This window comes from Zonotrichia albicollis, chromosome 8 (genome assembly GCF_047830755.1).
Source record: "Zonotrichia albicollis isolate bZonAlb1 chromosome 8, bZonAlb1.hap1, whole genome shotgun sequence".
Taxonomy (NCBI): domain Eukaryota; kingdom Metazoa; phylum Chordata; class Aves; order Passeriformes; family Passerellidae; genus Zonotrichia; species Zonotrichia albicollis.
The window spans coordinates 27,898,284-27,916,086 of NC_133826.1; the positions used below are offsets into that span (position 1 = coordinate 27,898,284).

The 17,803-nt window shown below is 45.1% G+C and overlaps 1 protein-coding gene across 11 annotated transcripts in view; it reads left to right on the top strand.

Annotated features, from left to right (window-relative positions):
* CEP350 (centrosomal protein 350) overlaps positions 1–12,278 on the top strand; it is a 69,039-nt gene extending 56,761 nt beyond the window's left edge. For all 11 annotated transcript variants that reach the window (XM_074546385.1, XM_074546389.1, XM_074546387.1 and 8 more), the window contains 4 exons: positions 268–669; positions 756–902; positions 2,001–2,123; positions 8,237–12,278. In XM_074546385.1, the coding sequence (XP_074402486.1) occupies positions 268–669; positions 756–902; positions 2,001–2,123; positions 8,237–8,401 (837 nt within the window). In that variant the 3' untranslated portion in view covers positions 8,402–12,278. The remainder of the gene's footprint in view (positions 1–267; positions 670–755; positions 903–2,000; positions 2,124–8,236) is intronic.
* Positions 12,279–17,803: the final 5,525 nt, after the last annotated feature.

Below are 17,803 nucleotides of genomic sequence, written 5' to 3' on the forward strand. Positions count from 1 at the left end.
AGAGTTGATTGTGCCTTTGGCTGGGGATGATTGAATCAGGAATGTGGGGTGGCACCAGTTGTTCTCCCAGGTTCTGTTGGATGATGTGGAGATTACCTGTATGTTCTGTAGGTGTCTCATACGTTTTTGTGTATCCCAGTGCATAGCTTGTTTTGGTAGCCATTTCTTGCCACCTACATCAGTAAAGCATTTAAAAATGTAAGCTGAGGGACACAAGGGTGTGACACCACTTTGGCATTTATTTACTCTGTGGCTCTTGATTCGCAGGAGAGTCCCGTGTTTGGTGCCAGTGGCCAGGAGGAGCTTGCCAAGAGACTGGCAGAGCTGGAGCTCAACAGGGAGTTCCTGAGTGTGCTGGGAGATGATCAGGACTGGTTTGATGAGGACTATGGCCTGAGTTCTGGTAAGCTGCAGAAGAAGCAAGCTGAGGAACCAGCAGTGCTGCCCCCGGCAGAGCCGCAGAAAGTGCCGACCAAGCCGAGCGAGGAGGCCCTGGCGGTCCCTCACACTGCAGTGGAGGTGGAAGGGATGGTGCATGCAGCAGCTGAGGAGCTCTGGAAACTGAAAGAGCTGGGTCATGATCTTCAAAGCTGCAGCCTTAAAACAGATCTCAGTGGTACCCTCCAAGAGCAGGACACAGACACCATAAACAAGCAGGTTTATAGAAAGGTACGGTCTTCAGGCATTTCGTCTTACCCTCCAAAATTTTATCATGGACAAAAAAAGCCATAACCTTTACTTTTTCCTTTGTTCAGGTGGTATTTGATTTAACAAGAGAGATCTTTGGGGAAATCTTTGCTGAGGATCCTAATCTGAATCAGCCCATTTGGATGAAACCATGTAGGATCGCATCTGCTTATTTTCGCCGAGTCAAAGATCCAAATGATCTGGATGAAATCAAGGTAGGATGAAATCTTTGTTGAGCAGGGAAAGTAAGGTGAAAACCACCAAACTGCCACTTACCTGAGTGTTAAAAGATCATAAGAGGTGTATCCAGCAAGAGATGTGTTGAGAAAAGAAAATTACTGACTAGAAAGAAAATTTGTCAGAATGGTCCTTTTTTACTCAACAGATATTCCCTGTCCTTATGACTGCTGCTGGTTGTTTTTAAACCTCAGTCCTCTGTGCAGAACTGCCAGGATGACCTTGATCTTATAAAATTGGTATCCTGACAGCCTGCTGCTGTAGCAGATTTCTGTATGGCTAAATTGGAATGGATCCAACGGTAGGGTTGGGCCAAATGGGATGAGCTAGATTTTTCACTCAGACACACACACCTATACCAACCTCTCTGAGGACAGCAGGAGTTGCTCAGAGGAACCCAGACTTTGACTGGTGAGGGCATTGTCATATTTGGCAAGCCAGAGGAGGCTTCTATGTATTGGTGGTAGTGCTCAAGGAAGGACAAAATCACTGAGCCTGGGGACAAACGAGACCCTGGCTGGACCTAGGTTAAACTTGCAGGGCTGGACATTGGGGAAAAAACCTGTCTCCCTTAAAGCCCTCCACAAAGAACCTTCCTTATGGCTCATCAGGACACAAATGAAAACTTCCACCTGCACTGTTTCTTCTGAAATTGAGGCAGTTGACTAAATGTTGATTAAGCTGCTGAAGATACAGCATGTTAACTGTCTAGGAAAGCAAAGAAAAGAAAGAAATAGTGTCTAAATCACACTGTTAGTTGAGAAGACTTTCAAAAGCATGTGCCTGGGAACAGCAGGGACACAGGACAAGGACACCAAATTCCCACCCTGCTTTTCTTTAATATTTTCCCATAAAATAAATTGTCAGAATCCTCTGTTTGTGTAGTGCTGAAAGTGTCTGTTTCCAAGGCTGAAGCAGCAGTGGGTGTCTTGTTTTCCCCCCCACTTCTGGGTTAAATAATTGTCCTGCCAAGCTGATGTGAATTCTATAGTGTGACTTTTTTATGGGGGCTGCTTTGTGCATACCTTTAATTTCTTAGCTCGAGTGTGATAAATCTCACCTTTACTGTTCTGTAGAACTTCATTGCAGCTGAGGTACTGAAGCTGTTCAGCCTGAGGAAGGAGCCTAACCACAAAACAGACTGGCAGAAGATGATGAAATTTGGGCGGAAGAAACGAGACCGGGTGGATCACATACTGGTAAGTGGATGAACACAAACAGTCTTGTCAGGTACTGTCCACCTGACTGAAGTGTGGCACATGAATGTATTTTCAGTATTCAGTCATGCTGTTTAAAAAATACAAAGTGCACATGAGCTGTCAGAAGTCCAGTGCCAGTGAGGGAAGGTGACTTGAGTTAATTCTGCCTACTTGTTTGCAGTATAAATTCACTCACTCCCAAAAAGTTTAAAGCATGAATTTCCTGAAGGAAACAATGAAATATTTGACTGAGAATAAATTTTTTCTTTGAGATGGGAATATGTTTTTCCTCTTACTTTAGTATAAAATGTTTTTATTTTGAAGTAATATTATTTAATTTGAGACAGTAATAGAATGTAATTAAACTAGTGAATGCAGCTGCCACTGGGGCAGAGACAGTTCAGTGTTAAAACTGCCTGAGATGGAGCATGTGTGGCTGTGTACAGTTTTTGAAAGTTATTTTGTTGTCTTGTATTGCCTGGTTAACATCTTTATTGGCTGTAATGATAGTGAAGGTTCTGCTTGGGAATATGAGTCATCATTAACACTGCTTCACTTAATTACACCTGGAATTGATTCCACACAACGAGCACATATGAGTAATTTGGATTTGTGGGTCATGTGGTCTTTAATTGCCCATCACTGGAGGGTTTCCAACACAGGGGTTTAATTGTATGTAAATAGAATATATATTTATAGATCCCAATACATCCTGATACTCTTGGTTCAGGGATATAGAGGTTGTTCAAGCATGCACAGAAAAGTTTTATATTTAGATCCCCAAGGGAACTTATATTACAGCTATTATGCATGTGTACCTACTTCCTAATGTATTTGCACCATAGCTAGAAAGAAAGATTCCTTCTAGTTGAAGGCATGCAGAGTTCTTCAGGTGATGTTTGAAGTTCAGACAATCCAGTCTGTGATTCACATGCAGAGCCAGGCCTCAAAGATTAATGGAGCTTTGACAAGTTTGGCCTAATAAATAATGTGTTTAATTTTATTTTGTTCTCACAAGAATATGGTAATAAAACTTCAGCAGAACACTGGGAATAACTCTGTGAAGGTTGCAGCATGCCATGCTTTAGGAATAAGGCAGTCCCAGGGGCATTTCTTACAAATTTATACTTTGATGTGAGCCACTATCAGAGGAACTTTTAACTGAAAACCTAAGGAGATAAGGCAAGAGAAACTGTACTCTATTTTATTAAAATCTCTGTGAAATATGAAGTATTGGACAGCTTTCTCTGTCTCCTAGTCAACCCCAGCTTAAGGTGTCATGAGTTCTGTGGTAACCCAGATCCAAGGCCAGAAGAGGAAATACAGGTGCAAGACCTGCTGCCTATTCCCAGCAGCTCATGGGGTAGCCCTAAACTGAGAGGCCAGGTTTAGGATTCTTCACATTTGTTGAAATTGTATTCAAGTAGTACAAGAGAGAAATTTCCTGAAAGAGAAAGTGAGATTGTTTTTGTAGGTTTAGGTGCTGTCTAAAAGAGTCATCTTTGAAAATCACAATTCAAAATACTTAGTTCAGTTTTTGTGAAGGTGTAGCCAGTATACACCACTGCAGTGTGTAGGGGATGTCATGTGAATACACATATGAGCTCATTGATCCCCCACATTCTTTTGATGCTTGTAAAGACAATGACTGTTAAAATAAAACATGATCTCTTTAAAACAGAGATTAATGTTCTTAGGCTTCTGTTACTTGCATTTAAACTTAGAGCACAGTTTTTCTTCCCAGTTTCTTTGTTTCCATTTTAAGTCAAATTAACCTTAAAACGACAACATCCCTTCACAGTTTTCTGTTGAGACAACTGTGTATTTTAGTGATACTGAGAAGATTGAACACACCTGACTGTCCAGTTCTGTCTGACCCAGGAGCTGGGTGTGACTTTTATTTCTTCTGCAGGCACAGAAACAAATGCCAGGCTGTTTGCCTGAACTTATTCTCTCCTGATTATGCCCGGATACTCTGTTCTGGGTTTATCATATTAAACTTAATTCCCAGTGGAAGGTTCATCCCTGTGGGAAGGGGCACAGCAGGAGAAGCAGCTCTGATGATCTCTGTGACACTGGGACCTCTAGGTTGGCCATCACACTCCTGGGAACAAAAGGGAGAACAAGATGGATTCATCCTTTGCCTCCTTGCTCTGCCTTGAGCTTTGCAGCTTCCTCCAATGGCTGCACTTTTAGTTACATTTTCAGTTTGATCTGTGCTTTCCCAGCATTGACACCAATGTGGTGAGTCATGTTTTAGTGCCAGTGACAAAAGAACATCTTCCTCTTCTCCTTTTTGCAGCATTCTTTTTTTTTTCAATCAGGCATCTCTGTCCTCAGAAAAGAATTTATATTGGGATTCTTCAGGGATCCCTCTGATATGCTGGATATTTACTCCAGTTACTAACATTTGAGGCAAATCTTGCCTTTCAATAAACAAGCACAGGAATTCACATTTATGAAAAGCTACTTTGTTTAAAATCAAGTTAAAGGAATGTCTAAGTATTTGCTTTCTTCCCTTTTTGTCCCTCCATGTTGTTCCTTTATCACATGTGTGCTGTCTGTGCTTTGTGGAGAATGTCAAATGTACATTTTGGTACATCAGGGCTGCCAGAATCTTTCAAAACCTGTTTTTAAACTACAGCAAGAACCCTCATATCTCCTTATTTAAGTTCAGGTGCTGACAATAGGTTGTTTCCACTCCTTTTTTTTCCACTTGGGTCTTCAGCCAAAGCTGCCTGTGCTGATCTGTTTGCATGGGGCTAGAACAAACTCTGCCATTGCTTTCCCTGCCAGCCCCTTTCTCTTTTGTGTGGAGCTTGAGAAAGCAGAGCTCACATGAACTGCCAAACCTATGTGTTTGGTTTTCACACCTGAGGAGCCTGCCAGCAGAGTGCTGCAAAGTGCTTGATCTTCTGACCTGTTGATTTAACAGCCAAAATGTTTCTCTCTGTGCAGAAGCTCTGCAACAAAGCAGGACTGTTCCTACCAAGCTGGTTTAATTGGAAAGCTGGAGGTGCCACCGCTGCAGCTCCCCAGATCTAAACCCAAGGGAATGCACAGTAAGAAGAGTGAAAGGCTGTTTGTCTGCTGTGTCTGAAGGTTTCCAGGCACTCTGAGAGCAAAGGGCTGTGAGAATGCACCTGCCTGCCTTCCTCCTGCTGGCCTTCAGCCAGGATGCTACTTTATATCTGGATGCTTATTCTTTTCAGTCTCCCTAATAGTCTCCTTACTCCTTAAATGTAGTTTATTTTAGAGATATTCTTGCTTTTGAACAGGAATCTTGAGAAATCAAAACATGCTAAGTCACTCTCTAAATTTCCTTCTGATTATATTACTTCATGTGGGGTTTTTTAGGGACATTGCCAGCAGGATCATGTGACCATGTTATCTCCTAGCTTTTCTTTTGTGTGTATGCCCCTTCTTTAAATGTTTTTTTTTTTTTTTTAACATAAAAAGTGTGCATATAAAAAAAAAAGGACACAGAGAAAAAAATACCACACAGCCTTCTGCATTTCATTGCTCTTTATGTTTTCATTAAGATTGAATTAATTAAAACTATAGTTTTCCTGACTTCACCCAAATGCAGTTTCTTTCTGGTATAGAGATCTTGCTTCCTGGTATCAAACATGTGAAGTTGTACTTTTGTCATAAAAAAGTGCAAAGTACTGAAGAAAGAACAAAGTCCATTCCTGTGCAAGCCATGATAGTTGTCCATTATTAAAGAAACTGTCTCAATTACTTAGGAGCAGTTTGTGGTAACACAACAAATGGATCAAACCTTTCCCAGACAAAGGAGTCACAGCTGCCTTGGCTCAGATGTTGCAGCCAGGGCTGCAGAGCAGCACAGCAGTTGCCACACGTGTTCTGAATGCACTATAAACAGGACTTGCCTGCAGCTGCAGATTGCACATTCTCACAGTTTTCCAAAAGTATGCTTGAGGAAGTCCTGCTACTGCCAAAGGAAATTATGCACTCTGCCTCTGAAAGAGGGAGGAATGATACAGGCAAGAGAAAATTAGTCATTGATACTGTTTTTCCTTCTGGTGCTGTTAAACATCCAGCCTTTCTCTGCCTGGATCAAGTACCTTCTCCTCTCTCATTTACTTTTACTTCTTTATTCCATGTATCTCTTTTCACTGCTTGAGCACAGTAAAGAAATTGTCTCATCACACAGTTGTCAGGGAGACAGAATAAACAGCACCTTAGTGTGGATCTGGACATTGAGGTTTGTTCAAGGCCAGTGAGATCAGAGCTTTTAACCTGCTTGATTATTTTTCTCACTGGCTTTCCCCACCCTCAGCGTTACCTTAACTAAGTCTTGACTTCACTTTTCGGTAGTGGAGTGGCTGCTGGCCTGGGAGGGCTGGGCAGAAAATCCCATCAGTCACTGTCATGCAGCTGCTCCAGGTTACCAGCCTTGGATGTCATCAGTCAAGGTCCCTGGGCATCCCCTGGCATTTGTCTCCACCCACCTCCTCCATCTTCAGGCTCTTCCCTCATTTCCAGGATCTTTCCTGCAGCAGCCATTTTCACCCCCTCCCTTTGAGCCCCCTGTTGTTTTTTCCCAAATCACTTCTGCTTTTAGGGAATCCTTTTTCAGTATCCCCTCTTCTTTTCATGACCCCTGTCTCTTCTTTATCTAAATAATCTATGAAGCAGACACAGAACACATGATCAGTCTGCAAATTGCTGCTTCTGTCTTTTGCCTCTTTATTGATGGCAGGACTTGGGACATGCTGCTGTTTATCAGAATTTTCAACCAGCACATACACAGGTTACAGGCAGCACTTTTCTCTGCGAGAGTTCAGGAGTCTCTTTCAGACATTCACCCCCACACAAACCCACACCAAATTATCCACCATTTAAATTATATTTCCCCTACAGCACTCCTTCCAAGTTTGATTGCAAATAGTGTTGCTTCTTCCTTATTAGTAACAAGCCTAATGAAGCCATTAGTGCCTGTTCCTTGACAGCTGTGTGGGAAAGAGGCACACTGTGTTACACTTACTGTGTAACACACAGCAAGTTCTGTCTCAGAAAACAACACTGTTACATACTGATCCTGGGCTAGTGGGTTTCTCAGTGTGTTTAACCTTAGTTTGGCAATGTGTAGGTGTCTGCCCCACTTCTACACTGTAAATGTATTTTGAGTTCAGAGTGTAAGATTTATGGGCAGAGGAGGTTTCTGTTGAAGCTGAGCAGAGACAGGTCTTTTTACAAGTTTTTGTTGTCATTTTAAATACAAGTGATGTTTGCATTCATTCCTTCTTTTCTAAAATGATTGAGTGCATGTAGGTTTGTCTGTGATACTGAAATGGTCAGTAAGACAAATTTTTAATAAGTTTAATTGAAGATGTTCAGTGTGGAGAGACTGTCAATAAGACTTGATTTGCTGAATGAAATTATATATTTCATTCTGATGCTAAACCACCTATTTGTCAGTGAGCAGTAAAAGGGGATTTTCTTTGTCAACAATTTAGTAATAGAAGGAAGTAAGTACTCTTTGAATGTACTGGTGCAAAATTCCATTTGTAGTAATGCTGTCAAATGCAATGAAGCATGGAGTGTTCTGTGCAAATGAGTTGTAATGCTGTCTTATAACACGTGTAAGCATTCTTCCTATGCAGAAGCAACTTTAGTTGTTTCCCTAAAGTTTTCTTATTACTTTATAAACTGAACTGCAGTGAAATCTCTTCTTTTCACCCTAGCCCTGTTCAAGGCCTTTCCGTTACTTCTTACCAGTTTAAGCTACAAAAAATCAGCTTCTTGCAAAAACATACTTAGGGACTAATTAATTAATAGACCTTCTACTGTTGGCCAAGACTTTCCCATTAGCTGAGTCCTTTCAAGTGAAAAACTTGTGCAGGAATATGAAAGCCTTTAAAATGGATGCTAGAATGAAAAGTAGAAAACATTCATAAAGTGAAATAGCCTGGTTCAAACAGATCTGTGTTCGTTTTGCTATTCCAAGCGTTTCCTGTAATCTCTTACAAAGACAGATATGTTGTTGACAGACAGACTCTGCTTTGGACTCTTTCTGGAACTTTGCAGGCAATATTATTTTAAAGCAACAGAATTGTAATGTTTCTATTGCTTTTCTCCCCTCCAAGGTGCAGGAACTCCACGAGGAAGAGGCGCAGTGGGTGAACTACGACGAGGATGAGCTGTGTGTCAAGATGCAGTTGGCAGATGGGATCTTTGAGGCCTTAATCAGAGACACTGTTGATGTACTGAACCAGATAAACGAGAAACAGAGGAGGCTGCTGCTTGTCTGACAGTGCTGAAGTGAGCTCAGAGCTGCAACCATGGAGTCACAGGCCTCCCTGACTCCTGACCTGCTCTCCTCCCTGCACGTGCTGCAGCTGGACTTCCATCGTGGGGTTCCCAGGCAGTTCAGATGGATGAAAAGAACCTGAACTGGCTGCCAAGACCTTGCACCAGATTTATTGTTTGGAACAAGCTGATCCCTCACTTGAGGCTGCTTTGAGGAGTGCTCAAGACTGTTCATGTGCCAATGCAGTTATGTCCCATAACTGTCAGCAGCTGCCCAGGGCCCCAGCCGGGGCTTTGACATGTTTGGTTTGTTCCCTGAAAGGCTTGGGTTAAGTTGGGGTGTTGGCTGTTTTGCTGGAATGGTGGTCAGCCATCAGTACTCAACTTGTCTTTAGAAATGTGAGTAATTTGGAGAAGCAACAGTTTGGTCAGGTTTTGGTCATAACCAGAGACTTACCATACTGAACAGTGTTATAATCCTAACACATCTTCTCCTGCAGTCCTAACAATGTGCATCAGTTCCTTCTGCTTCAGAGCCTATTTAATTCACTTCTCTGTGAAGCTGGTTTTCATCTTTCTTCTGTGATGTGGTACCAAGCATGGTGCCAGCCCAGTCCAGGGAAATTAGATGCTGTTTCTTCCTGCCTACAAGTAAAGAATTCTTGCTGCTTTGCTCTGAGGCAGAGCAAGATAAAGCCTGCCTAATGTCAAGCGTGAAAGATGAGCCCGTGGACAACTTTCCTCCTACCGTGTAGCACTTCTCTTCCTGGAGCACCAGCTGCTCCCAGAGAATGGATACTCAGGATTTTCTCAGGCACGAGACATGCAGGAGTGGAAAATATTTCCTCACAAAAATTTGGCCTTCAATCCCTCAGCTTTCTCCCTTACTGTCACCTAATGAAATTGGAGAAGCTGTTACTTGAACAATTTAGAGAACAGAGTGTATTCACCAAAGAAAGCAGTGTCTGGTGCTTGACTGTCTGCATGTTTTGTGCTTGTGGGTTTTTTATTTATTTTCAGATAATTTATTAAGTGGATTACAGGAGAGTGTCCTGTGCAGTTGGCTGCACTGTCTTGTGTTTTGAGACAGACAAACTTGAGAGAGCATCTGGTTTAGAAACTTCCAGAGCCCCATATTCTTCACACAAAACCTCCAGCTTCATGAGGCAGATACAGGGGGTGAAGGTAGGAACAACCAAACCTCAGTGACCAAGGCTGGGATGCAAAGACAGGTCTAGGAGTGGAGCTTGAAAACCAAAACACCTGGTTCAGAAACAATGGAGAGTTGAGGGGGCTGAGCTGAAAAACTGTGTGAAAATTCCCAGCTCTTTCTATTCCCTTCCTTTCCCAGAGCTTCTGCACCGTACTATGTGGTTGATTTTGGTTGATTTGGCTGGATTCATCTGCAGTGTCATTCTGCTGAGTGCTGATTCCTGACCTGTTCTTCCTGTTGTTGTGTTTTTCTTGGAGGAACATGGACAATCTGGGGTCAGATGTTGATGCCTTAATAGTGGATGTCCCTGTTTGCTAACCTGGGACAAGACCCAGAGGGAAGTCAGATTCTCCAGGCCCTGGAGTGCAGACAGACACTTTGAAGCCCTCAGAGGTGCCCCAAAGATGCTGCAGCCCACATCAGGCATCTCAACTGTTTCATTCATCTGCTTGGTTCTTGGGCTTCCTGCTGTGCATACCTCTGCTATGCCCCAGTTTGGTTTCTCTTTTCCACCTTTTTTTTTTTTTTTGGTTGGGTTGTTTATTGTTTGGGATTTTTTGAAAGCTATCATTGGAATATTTGCATTTTGCACAACGACACACGGCTGGTAATTCTTCAGGGACAGCACTGGGAAATGTTGGATCTGCCAGAGGTCCATACAGATTCTCAGATGTAGTGTTGCCAGCACCTCACTTATGAGTTAGTGGTGAGCCAAATCCATGGGAGCTCTGTGAGTGGAAGAACAAGGAGGAGGTAATGGTGGGTAGGGACACCTCCAGTGGGAATATGCATGTCTGTCCCTCAGTAGTGGGCCTTTTGGCTGGCTGGAAGTCAAATAGTCTTGGTGGAGCATTGCTCAGCTTTTTTTCTCAAGTGATTCATTTGTTCACGTAAAATGTCATGATGCTGAACCAGGAAACCCTTGAATGCTTAAGACAGAAGCAAACTAAAGCTGCTAGATTTAACCAGCATGGTGTCACTGATTGGGTCACCACCTCAGATTCCCTTTCCTGGGTGTATCTCTTTCAATAGCAAGGATTGCTATTTTTATAGGTAGCAATTATGGAAAGAGGACACAGACCTGCAGAGTCAGTTGTACCTGGAGCGTCAGGTCAGGTTCTGTTCTGTAGATTCTGTGACCAGTGTTGAGAAGGTTGTCCTGCATCCCCAGGGCTTTTTGCTCCTCTGAGGGGCTTGTGGGGTGTTTCTGGTGTGTCCAGCAGGAGGGGGGAGGTTGTGCAGTCAGGGCATGGGGTTCCATTGGAGACCATATGCCAGCTGTCTTTTGGCTGTAGTACCCTCCACAGAAGCACTAACTGTTTTTAACAGGTGTTGGACAGAAGCAAGCTGTGTCTAAGTAATGGCTTTGTTCCTTTGCAGACATCACTGATTTATTTTTGGTAGCAATCCTTGCTAGGAGCAACCCCAGAATGACTTGAACGTACGTGAATTCCCTTCTCAATACCTCACGTGTGTTGAGTTGCTTTGAGTTGAGTGTATGTTCAAAACCTCAAGTGGGTTGAGTACTTGTGGACTGATGATTACTGCAATGAAGCAAGGGTCAGGCTGGGTCAGGCTGCTAGTGAGGAGATATGGGGAAGCCCGGGGTCCCACAAACAGGCTGAATTCTCTGCTTCTCTCCCCAACCTTCCCTTTGTAAGAACAAGATGATATTTCTGCGTCCTGGTTATCTCGGTGTAACCACATAAGAAGATTCAAGGCTGGGACACTTTGCTGAGACTCCTGAGCTGCTTGGGGCAGCAGCAGCTGTCATCACTGGGGACATGCTGCTCCATCTCTGGAAGGGTCTCAGAGCCAGTGGGAAAGCCCAGGCTTGTGGGTACCTCTGTAACAGCAGGATGCTCTGTGAGCCGAGCCCTGGAGTATCAGTGCTTCTGCCTTTCAGAGAAGGCTTGTTGCTCACAAGGTGGAATGAGGGATTGAAAAATCCCATCTTGTTCCTTTTCCTTTCTTGAAAAAGTGGCCTTAGCTTTCTGCAATACTTGAATAAGTGTGTACCTGCAGAAGTAGCACAGTGACAGAGACCTTTTAAGTGACTATTCTGCGAGGAACTGTGTGCAGTTCCAACTTTCATATCTCTTTGCTACCTTAAGAATATTAGGAAAACAAAGTACTTTTCAGCAGACAAACAGTTGAATCTTACAAGGTATTTAGTGCATCTGAAGTGTTTACAAACCAACTAAAATGGAGAAAAGCAAACTATTGAACTTATTTGTAATTTAAGTGTTAAATGCAAAATTATATACAGATGAAAAAGGAATACTGTAATTAACCTGCATTTACTAGGGGGTTTTATTCCTTGATTTTGCAGAGCCTTTTGATACACATTTGCAAAGCCGCCTTTTGGGAGGCTCGGTCTCCCCATGTACTGTGTTGTGGAGATGCTGAAAGAAACCCATTTACTGTGTATGTGTAAATAACCTGGTAACTTGGGGTTTGGGCCAGTTTCAGCTCATGTTCACATCCACAGCAGCTTTGCACAGTAGACAGATCCAAGGATGTGGAGGGGGATGGGGAGGTTTTTTTGTAATTAAGAACTGTAAAATAACCAGGATGGTCCCTGTGTACACCAGTGTAAATATCTTTGGTAACTGAAATGTACTTTAAGAGAACAAATTCTGTAAATAAACTGATTTATAAATTAATCTTGTTTCTTGGATTTTATAAAATTGAGCTTTCCAATTACCCAAGCAGTTGCTAATTCTGACGGTGTCCTGGAGATTTGTCCTTTGTACATTCCACTTTCTGTCTGATGCTGTGCTTGGGATGCCAATCACAGTCTACAAAATCCCATTAGAGTTGCCCTAATTATAATCATAACTTCTTTAGCATTTCCTTATTGTTAAAGCTGACTGTTGATAACACCAGAAAATAGCATTGAACAATCATTGCAGGAGTTCGCAATGGGGGAAAAACTACTCCTTGCACATATTTATTTAAAATATGTTTTAAAAACTCATGGTTTGAAACATTTTTATGTTAAAAACAGTTTTGAAATTAAATTCAGAACCTCAGTCTTGTTTTGTATTCCTAAATTGGTACATCTCTGTAGAGCTGCTGTTAGCAGCACCAATCCCTTCCTCACCAAGGAGCAAATATTGCTCTCTAGAAACTTTATGCATTGGTGGAATTTTTCTAAATCTTTGCTGTTTTCTTTCCAGGACAAGAAAAAAACAAATTAACACCTGAAAGGTGTAGAAGGAGCTCTGTAAGAGGACAGCCAAGCACTTGCAGTGCCAAACCACAGGTGTGGGCAGGTGGTGATGGAGTGGCAGCATGAAGGTGTGAGCCAGGGAGCACAGGTGTTTATTGAGCCTCCTCAGTGCCTGTGGCCACCTCTGCTCCGGTACCTCTGCTGTGGTTTTGCTTTTTATTAATGTGCAGCCCAGCAGAAAAGGCTTTGCTTTCCATTTACTGCAGACCCTGTACTAAACCCACCATTGCTCTTTCCAGCTTGGAGGACACTGTGACCATCAACTCCTCACCTGCCTGGGAGGAGTGTGTGCATTAAATGGAGGGGACCTGTAAGAGCTAAACCATTGCAGTTATTTGTTCTTTACTTTTCTTTAGCAGAGATACCTCATCCTGGAGGAGGACTTGATGCATTCAGACTTCTAATATGGAAGCAGCTTTGCTGCAGGCTCACAGTGCCAGTGAGCCGCAGGGCTGGTCCTCAGTGGAGCATGCTGGGGACACCATCACAGCCCTCAGACAGACAGGAGGACATCACAGCTCTCAGACACCATCACAGCCTTCAGACAAGAGGATGTCACAGCCCTCAAACACTGTCATAGCCCTCAGACAGACAGCAGCACGTCACAGCCCTCTGAGCTCAGTGACTGAACCAGCCAAATGCAGTGCTGGATCCTGGGATATCCAAAGGGCTGAGGCCAAGTGGTGCTGCAGCCTCTGTGCCCTCATTAGTGAGCAGCAGGAGAGCATTTGTGCCATGCCTTTCCTCGCCCCACAGCAGTTTTACTCCATGAGTCCTGTATTTTTGGACAGTTTTCTGTTTGCATCCATCCCTGGAGGGGGCTCAGAGTGCATTTCATGCTGAAAAAACCCAAACTGATCTGTGCATCTCTGGCTGAATAAGAGGCTTCCTTTAAGAGCGGCTCGAGCCGTGGGAGCGCTGCCAAGGTGCTCCGGCGGGTGACGCAGCAAACTGCTGCATTGCTCCTGCTGTCCTTGCCCAGGATGCCCAGCAATCAGCATGATGAAGGCTCTCATTTCCTCACTTGCAAGTCTACCTTGCTTCACTTTGTCACTGACTTTCTACCCGTGGTGTTGGTGCAGCTCCTCCCAGGAGCCTTGGAGCACGGTTACCTTTAACAGCTGTTTCACCTGTGCACCTGGTGAAACTCCTGCGTTGGGCAATGGCCAGCAGCCGCCTTCCTGACGGCACTGTGGATTGAGTAGGACTGTTTGGTGCCTCCCTTCCCATGTGCAGCCCACTCCCAGGTGCCTCCCTGGGGATGTGGTGCCAGCTGCAGCCATCCCACGTGCTAAAATGCCTGGCAGAGCACTGGAGCGCTTGAAATGTTGACTCTGCTCCAGACGTGCTGTGCCCTGCCTAGCACAAGGGCTTCTGCAATGTCCAGGCTCTCATTAACACAGCCCTGAGAAGAAAAGGAGTTGGTGGGGAGCTGCTGAACACCAGCAGCTGTTCAGAGTGCAGGAAGGAGAGCAGGGGGGCTGCCCAGCTGCTGGCACCCAGCCCAGAGCACGGGCCATTGCCTGGCAGGAATGCAGATGAGATGTAATGGAGTTTGAAAGCGTAGGGCGCTCCGGGATGCCGGTCCTGTGGGGGAGGGAAAGGCACCCTGTGAGACCTGGAAACTGGAGCAAACAAAACCCCTAGCCCCAGCTCTGTACCCTCCTGCCTCCTCCTGAATAAGGTCCTGCAGAAATTGGGGGAAAAGGAGGAGAATAGAGTAGCTCTGTTCAGGAGGGTGATGGTTGGCCAGGTTCAGGGGCATAGAGGAGAACAGATACCTTCTTTGCCTGCCAAGAGTGCTGATGGCCTGGAGCAGGTGGTTAGCTCCTGCTCTGAATGTTTCTCTTGGCCCCAGTTTTCCAGCCCTTTGCTCCACCTGTACAAGTCCTGCTGTGTCCCTTGGGCTGTGTTCCCTCCCTGATGTGGGTTTCCAGTGGCTTCCTCTTGCATGAAGTCTAGACTGACTCTAACTCAGATTTTGTCTGAGAATTTGCTGGAGGTGGGAGTAACACCACTTCTGGAGGGGGTGTCACAGCTACAATTTGATTTTATTCCAGCAAAATAAAGGAGGCTGCAGGGGATCCCACTGTTCACATGGCTTGGCTTGGGGAGCTCAGCGAGGAGCCTGGTCCAGAGCCTGTGTCTGCTGCATTGCTCCAAGGGCTGATGGAGCCAGCACTGTTTAGGGAACTGTGATTGGGCACAGCAGTCCTTGGAAGGTGAGACCTTGCTTACGTTGCAGGACTACTGTCAGAGCAAGAGAGGAGTGCTCCGTTGTCATCCCTGTGGCATTCCCAGTTTCATGCACTGCAATTACACCACCTGCCAAATAATGATGTGGCAAATCTGGGCGGTGTGGCCTCCTCCAATCTGCTCCTTAAAGCTGGGAACATGAGCTGGACTGGAAAACATGTGCTCTGTGCAGCCTGGGTCATGGTAATCATTGATGACTGTTAGCAGATGTGAAATTTGCAGGTAAAACGTTTCCTACCCAGACATACCAATGACAGTGCCAGTTCCTCCTGGTCTCTCTGAAAAGAGCAAGGCCAGCGTGGCTGCTGTCCTTTGGAGCAGGGATGAATCAGCAGAGGGTGAATAGCAGGAGGCTGGTACTGCTGTGTTCTCTCTGCAGATGCAAACTATGTGAACACATTCATCACATCCTGAGAATGCACCCCAGATTTGCTTTTGTGCCTCTTGTCATTACAGGCTGGTTGGGCTTGAAAGGTAGAAATCAACGATTTCCGACCAAGCCTGTCTCGTGGAGTCAGCAATTCCCAGCTGCCAGTGGGGCTTTGAGAGGCCATCCTGGTCTTCACAGGTGTCAGAGCCAATGCAGAGTGTGGGAAGCAGTTGGGATTCACATCCCCTCTGGGTGTCTCAGCAAAGCTGGCAGGTTTGTGGCACAAAGGTCTCGTCTGAAGCCATGTCTCAGCTGAGGTGTGACTTGTGCCACCACCAAGGAAAAAGTGCCACCTGGATTGGAATGTCAGGGAGGTGGCAGGTGACACAATTTTCCATCGCTCTCTGAGGGAAGCGAAGCTTTTTATTCACAGAAGGACCACGATTTAAGCAGTGCTGTGCTGCAGATCAAAGAGGACTTCCTTGAGTTCATCATCCTGTGAAGTCTGGAGAAAGGAAAACTGCTGAGCTTCCTCTGCAGCTGGTGTTTCCAAGGTGCTTGCAGGGTGTTGGATGCAAAGCTCTCGGAGCAGGCTCCGAAATGCCAGTGACGGGGTTGCCGTGATTGTATCATGAGTCTTGCATTGGTTGCGTGTTTTCCTTGGAGTCAGTTCCTGGAATCACACAATTAGGTAGGAACGTGTTCTCTAATTTTCAAGGAAGAAAGTCCATTTCAGGATCAACCTGTGGCCCTGAACCTTCACAACTAAAGAGGAATGAGGAGGTCCTGGGTCTGCTCACCTGGCCATTCGGAACATTTTATAGACAGATTCATGCTTATAAAAATAGACAATCAAAGTCTTTGTCCATTTTATGAAATTTAGTCTTTTTCATCGCTTCAAGGGCTGAACACATAAAATCCAACCACTCTTTCCTTGTCTCCTCTCTAACCCAGCACAGAGGTGATCTGAGTAGCTTTGTGTCTGAAAATGATCCATTTTAGGTGCACGAAACAAGTTCTGCAGGGCTTAAATTATTTCGGTGAGATTGTGGCCGCCTTTTGAGGTTCTCAGCCTGTTGATGTTGCCCACGCCTCGCTGACTTCAAGGAGATTCCTGCTGGGTGTTAGTCTGGGAAAGGAGATTTCAGGGCTTAATGAACTAAAGCCACTGCTCAGCTGCTGCACGGAGATTGTGCACAAGAATCTCTGTGGCCTTGCTATGGAGTGAAGCACAACTCTCCCCAAAGTTAAGGATGCTCAGGTAGGCACTGAAGGCTTTGCTGTGAAAATCAAGCAGGTTCCTAAATGTGCAGTGGGAGCCTAAAGCTGACCTTTCAGGGCTGGCTGGGGCTCAGCAGGTGAGCATCCAGCATCACCCAGCACCTGTGTCCTGGTTTGGCTACCTGCAGGTTCCATTTGCAGCCAGAGAAGACAAAAAGGCAGAGGGCACTGGGAGCATTTCTAAAACCTCCCCAGACTTCTACTGCTTCTTGACTGCTGTTATTTCATCTTAGTTGCTTTCAAATCCAACTTTAAAAAAAGAGTTGTTTCAAAGCCTCTGCTTCATCTTTGGCTTCACAGGCCATGCCCTGTGTCAGGGTGTTCTGCAATGAAAATATGTCTCTTCCCAGTGTGAGGTGCAAGAAAAGCCTCATCCCTTGCTTTGCAGCAGCATTCAAAGGAAAAAAAGGATTTTTGGGCAAGTCTGTGCCTGGAAAACTCCACACCCTGCTGCTGAAGGAGGCTATTACCTGGGGAGCCTTGGGGATGGGACGTGCCAGCTGGGCAGTAGGGTCGTGGGTAGCAGCCCAGCTGTTCCCAGGGCAGCAGGAAGCAGGAGCATCCCCACCCCAGGGCTCAGGGGATGAGCAATGGCATGGCTCACCTCCAAAAGAGCTGGAGCCCCGGGCTGGGCTGTGGGCTCTTGCCCCTTCACCTTGCTTTTACATCTAAAAAAAGGATTCAAGGAATTTGGGCTGCCTGGGAGGAAGGGGTGAGCTGGATGGGGAGGATGCTGGCAATTATGCTAGCACTGAGCACCTCTCCTTTGCCTTGACAACCTAATCAAGCTGATGAGCCCTTAAAATAAGGCTTTAACCTAGGGGGAAGATAACGGTGGTGATCTCCCTGAACACAGGGATTTTTGCATTTTAATCACCAGCTGGATGAGGACAAGTCCTGGCAAAACCTCTCCCTGTGAGTAGTGAGGTACCACCTTTGAGAGCAGCCCTGCACAGGCTAGGCTGTGTCTCTCTGCCTCCTGGTTAGACAGTGAGGCATGATAATCCCTTAAGGACTTAATTACAGCTGGCAGGGCTGGAGCAAGACAT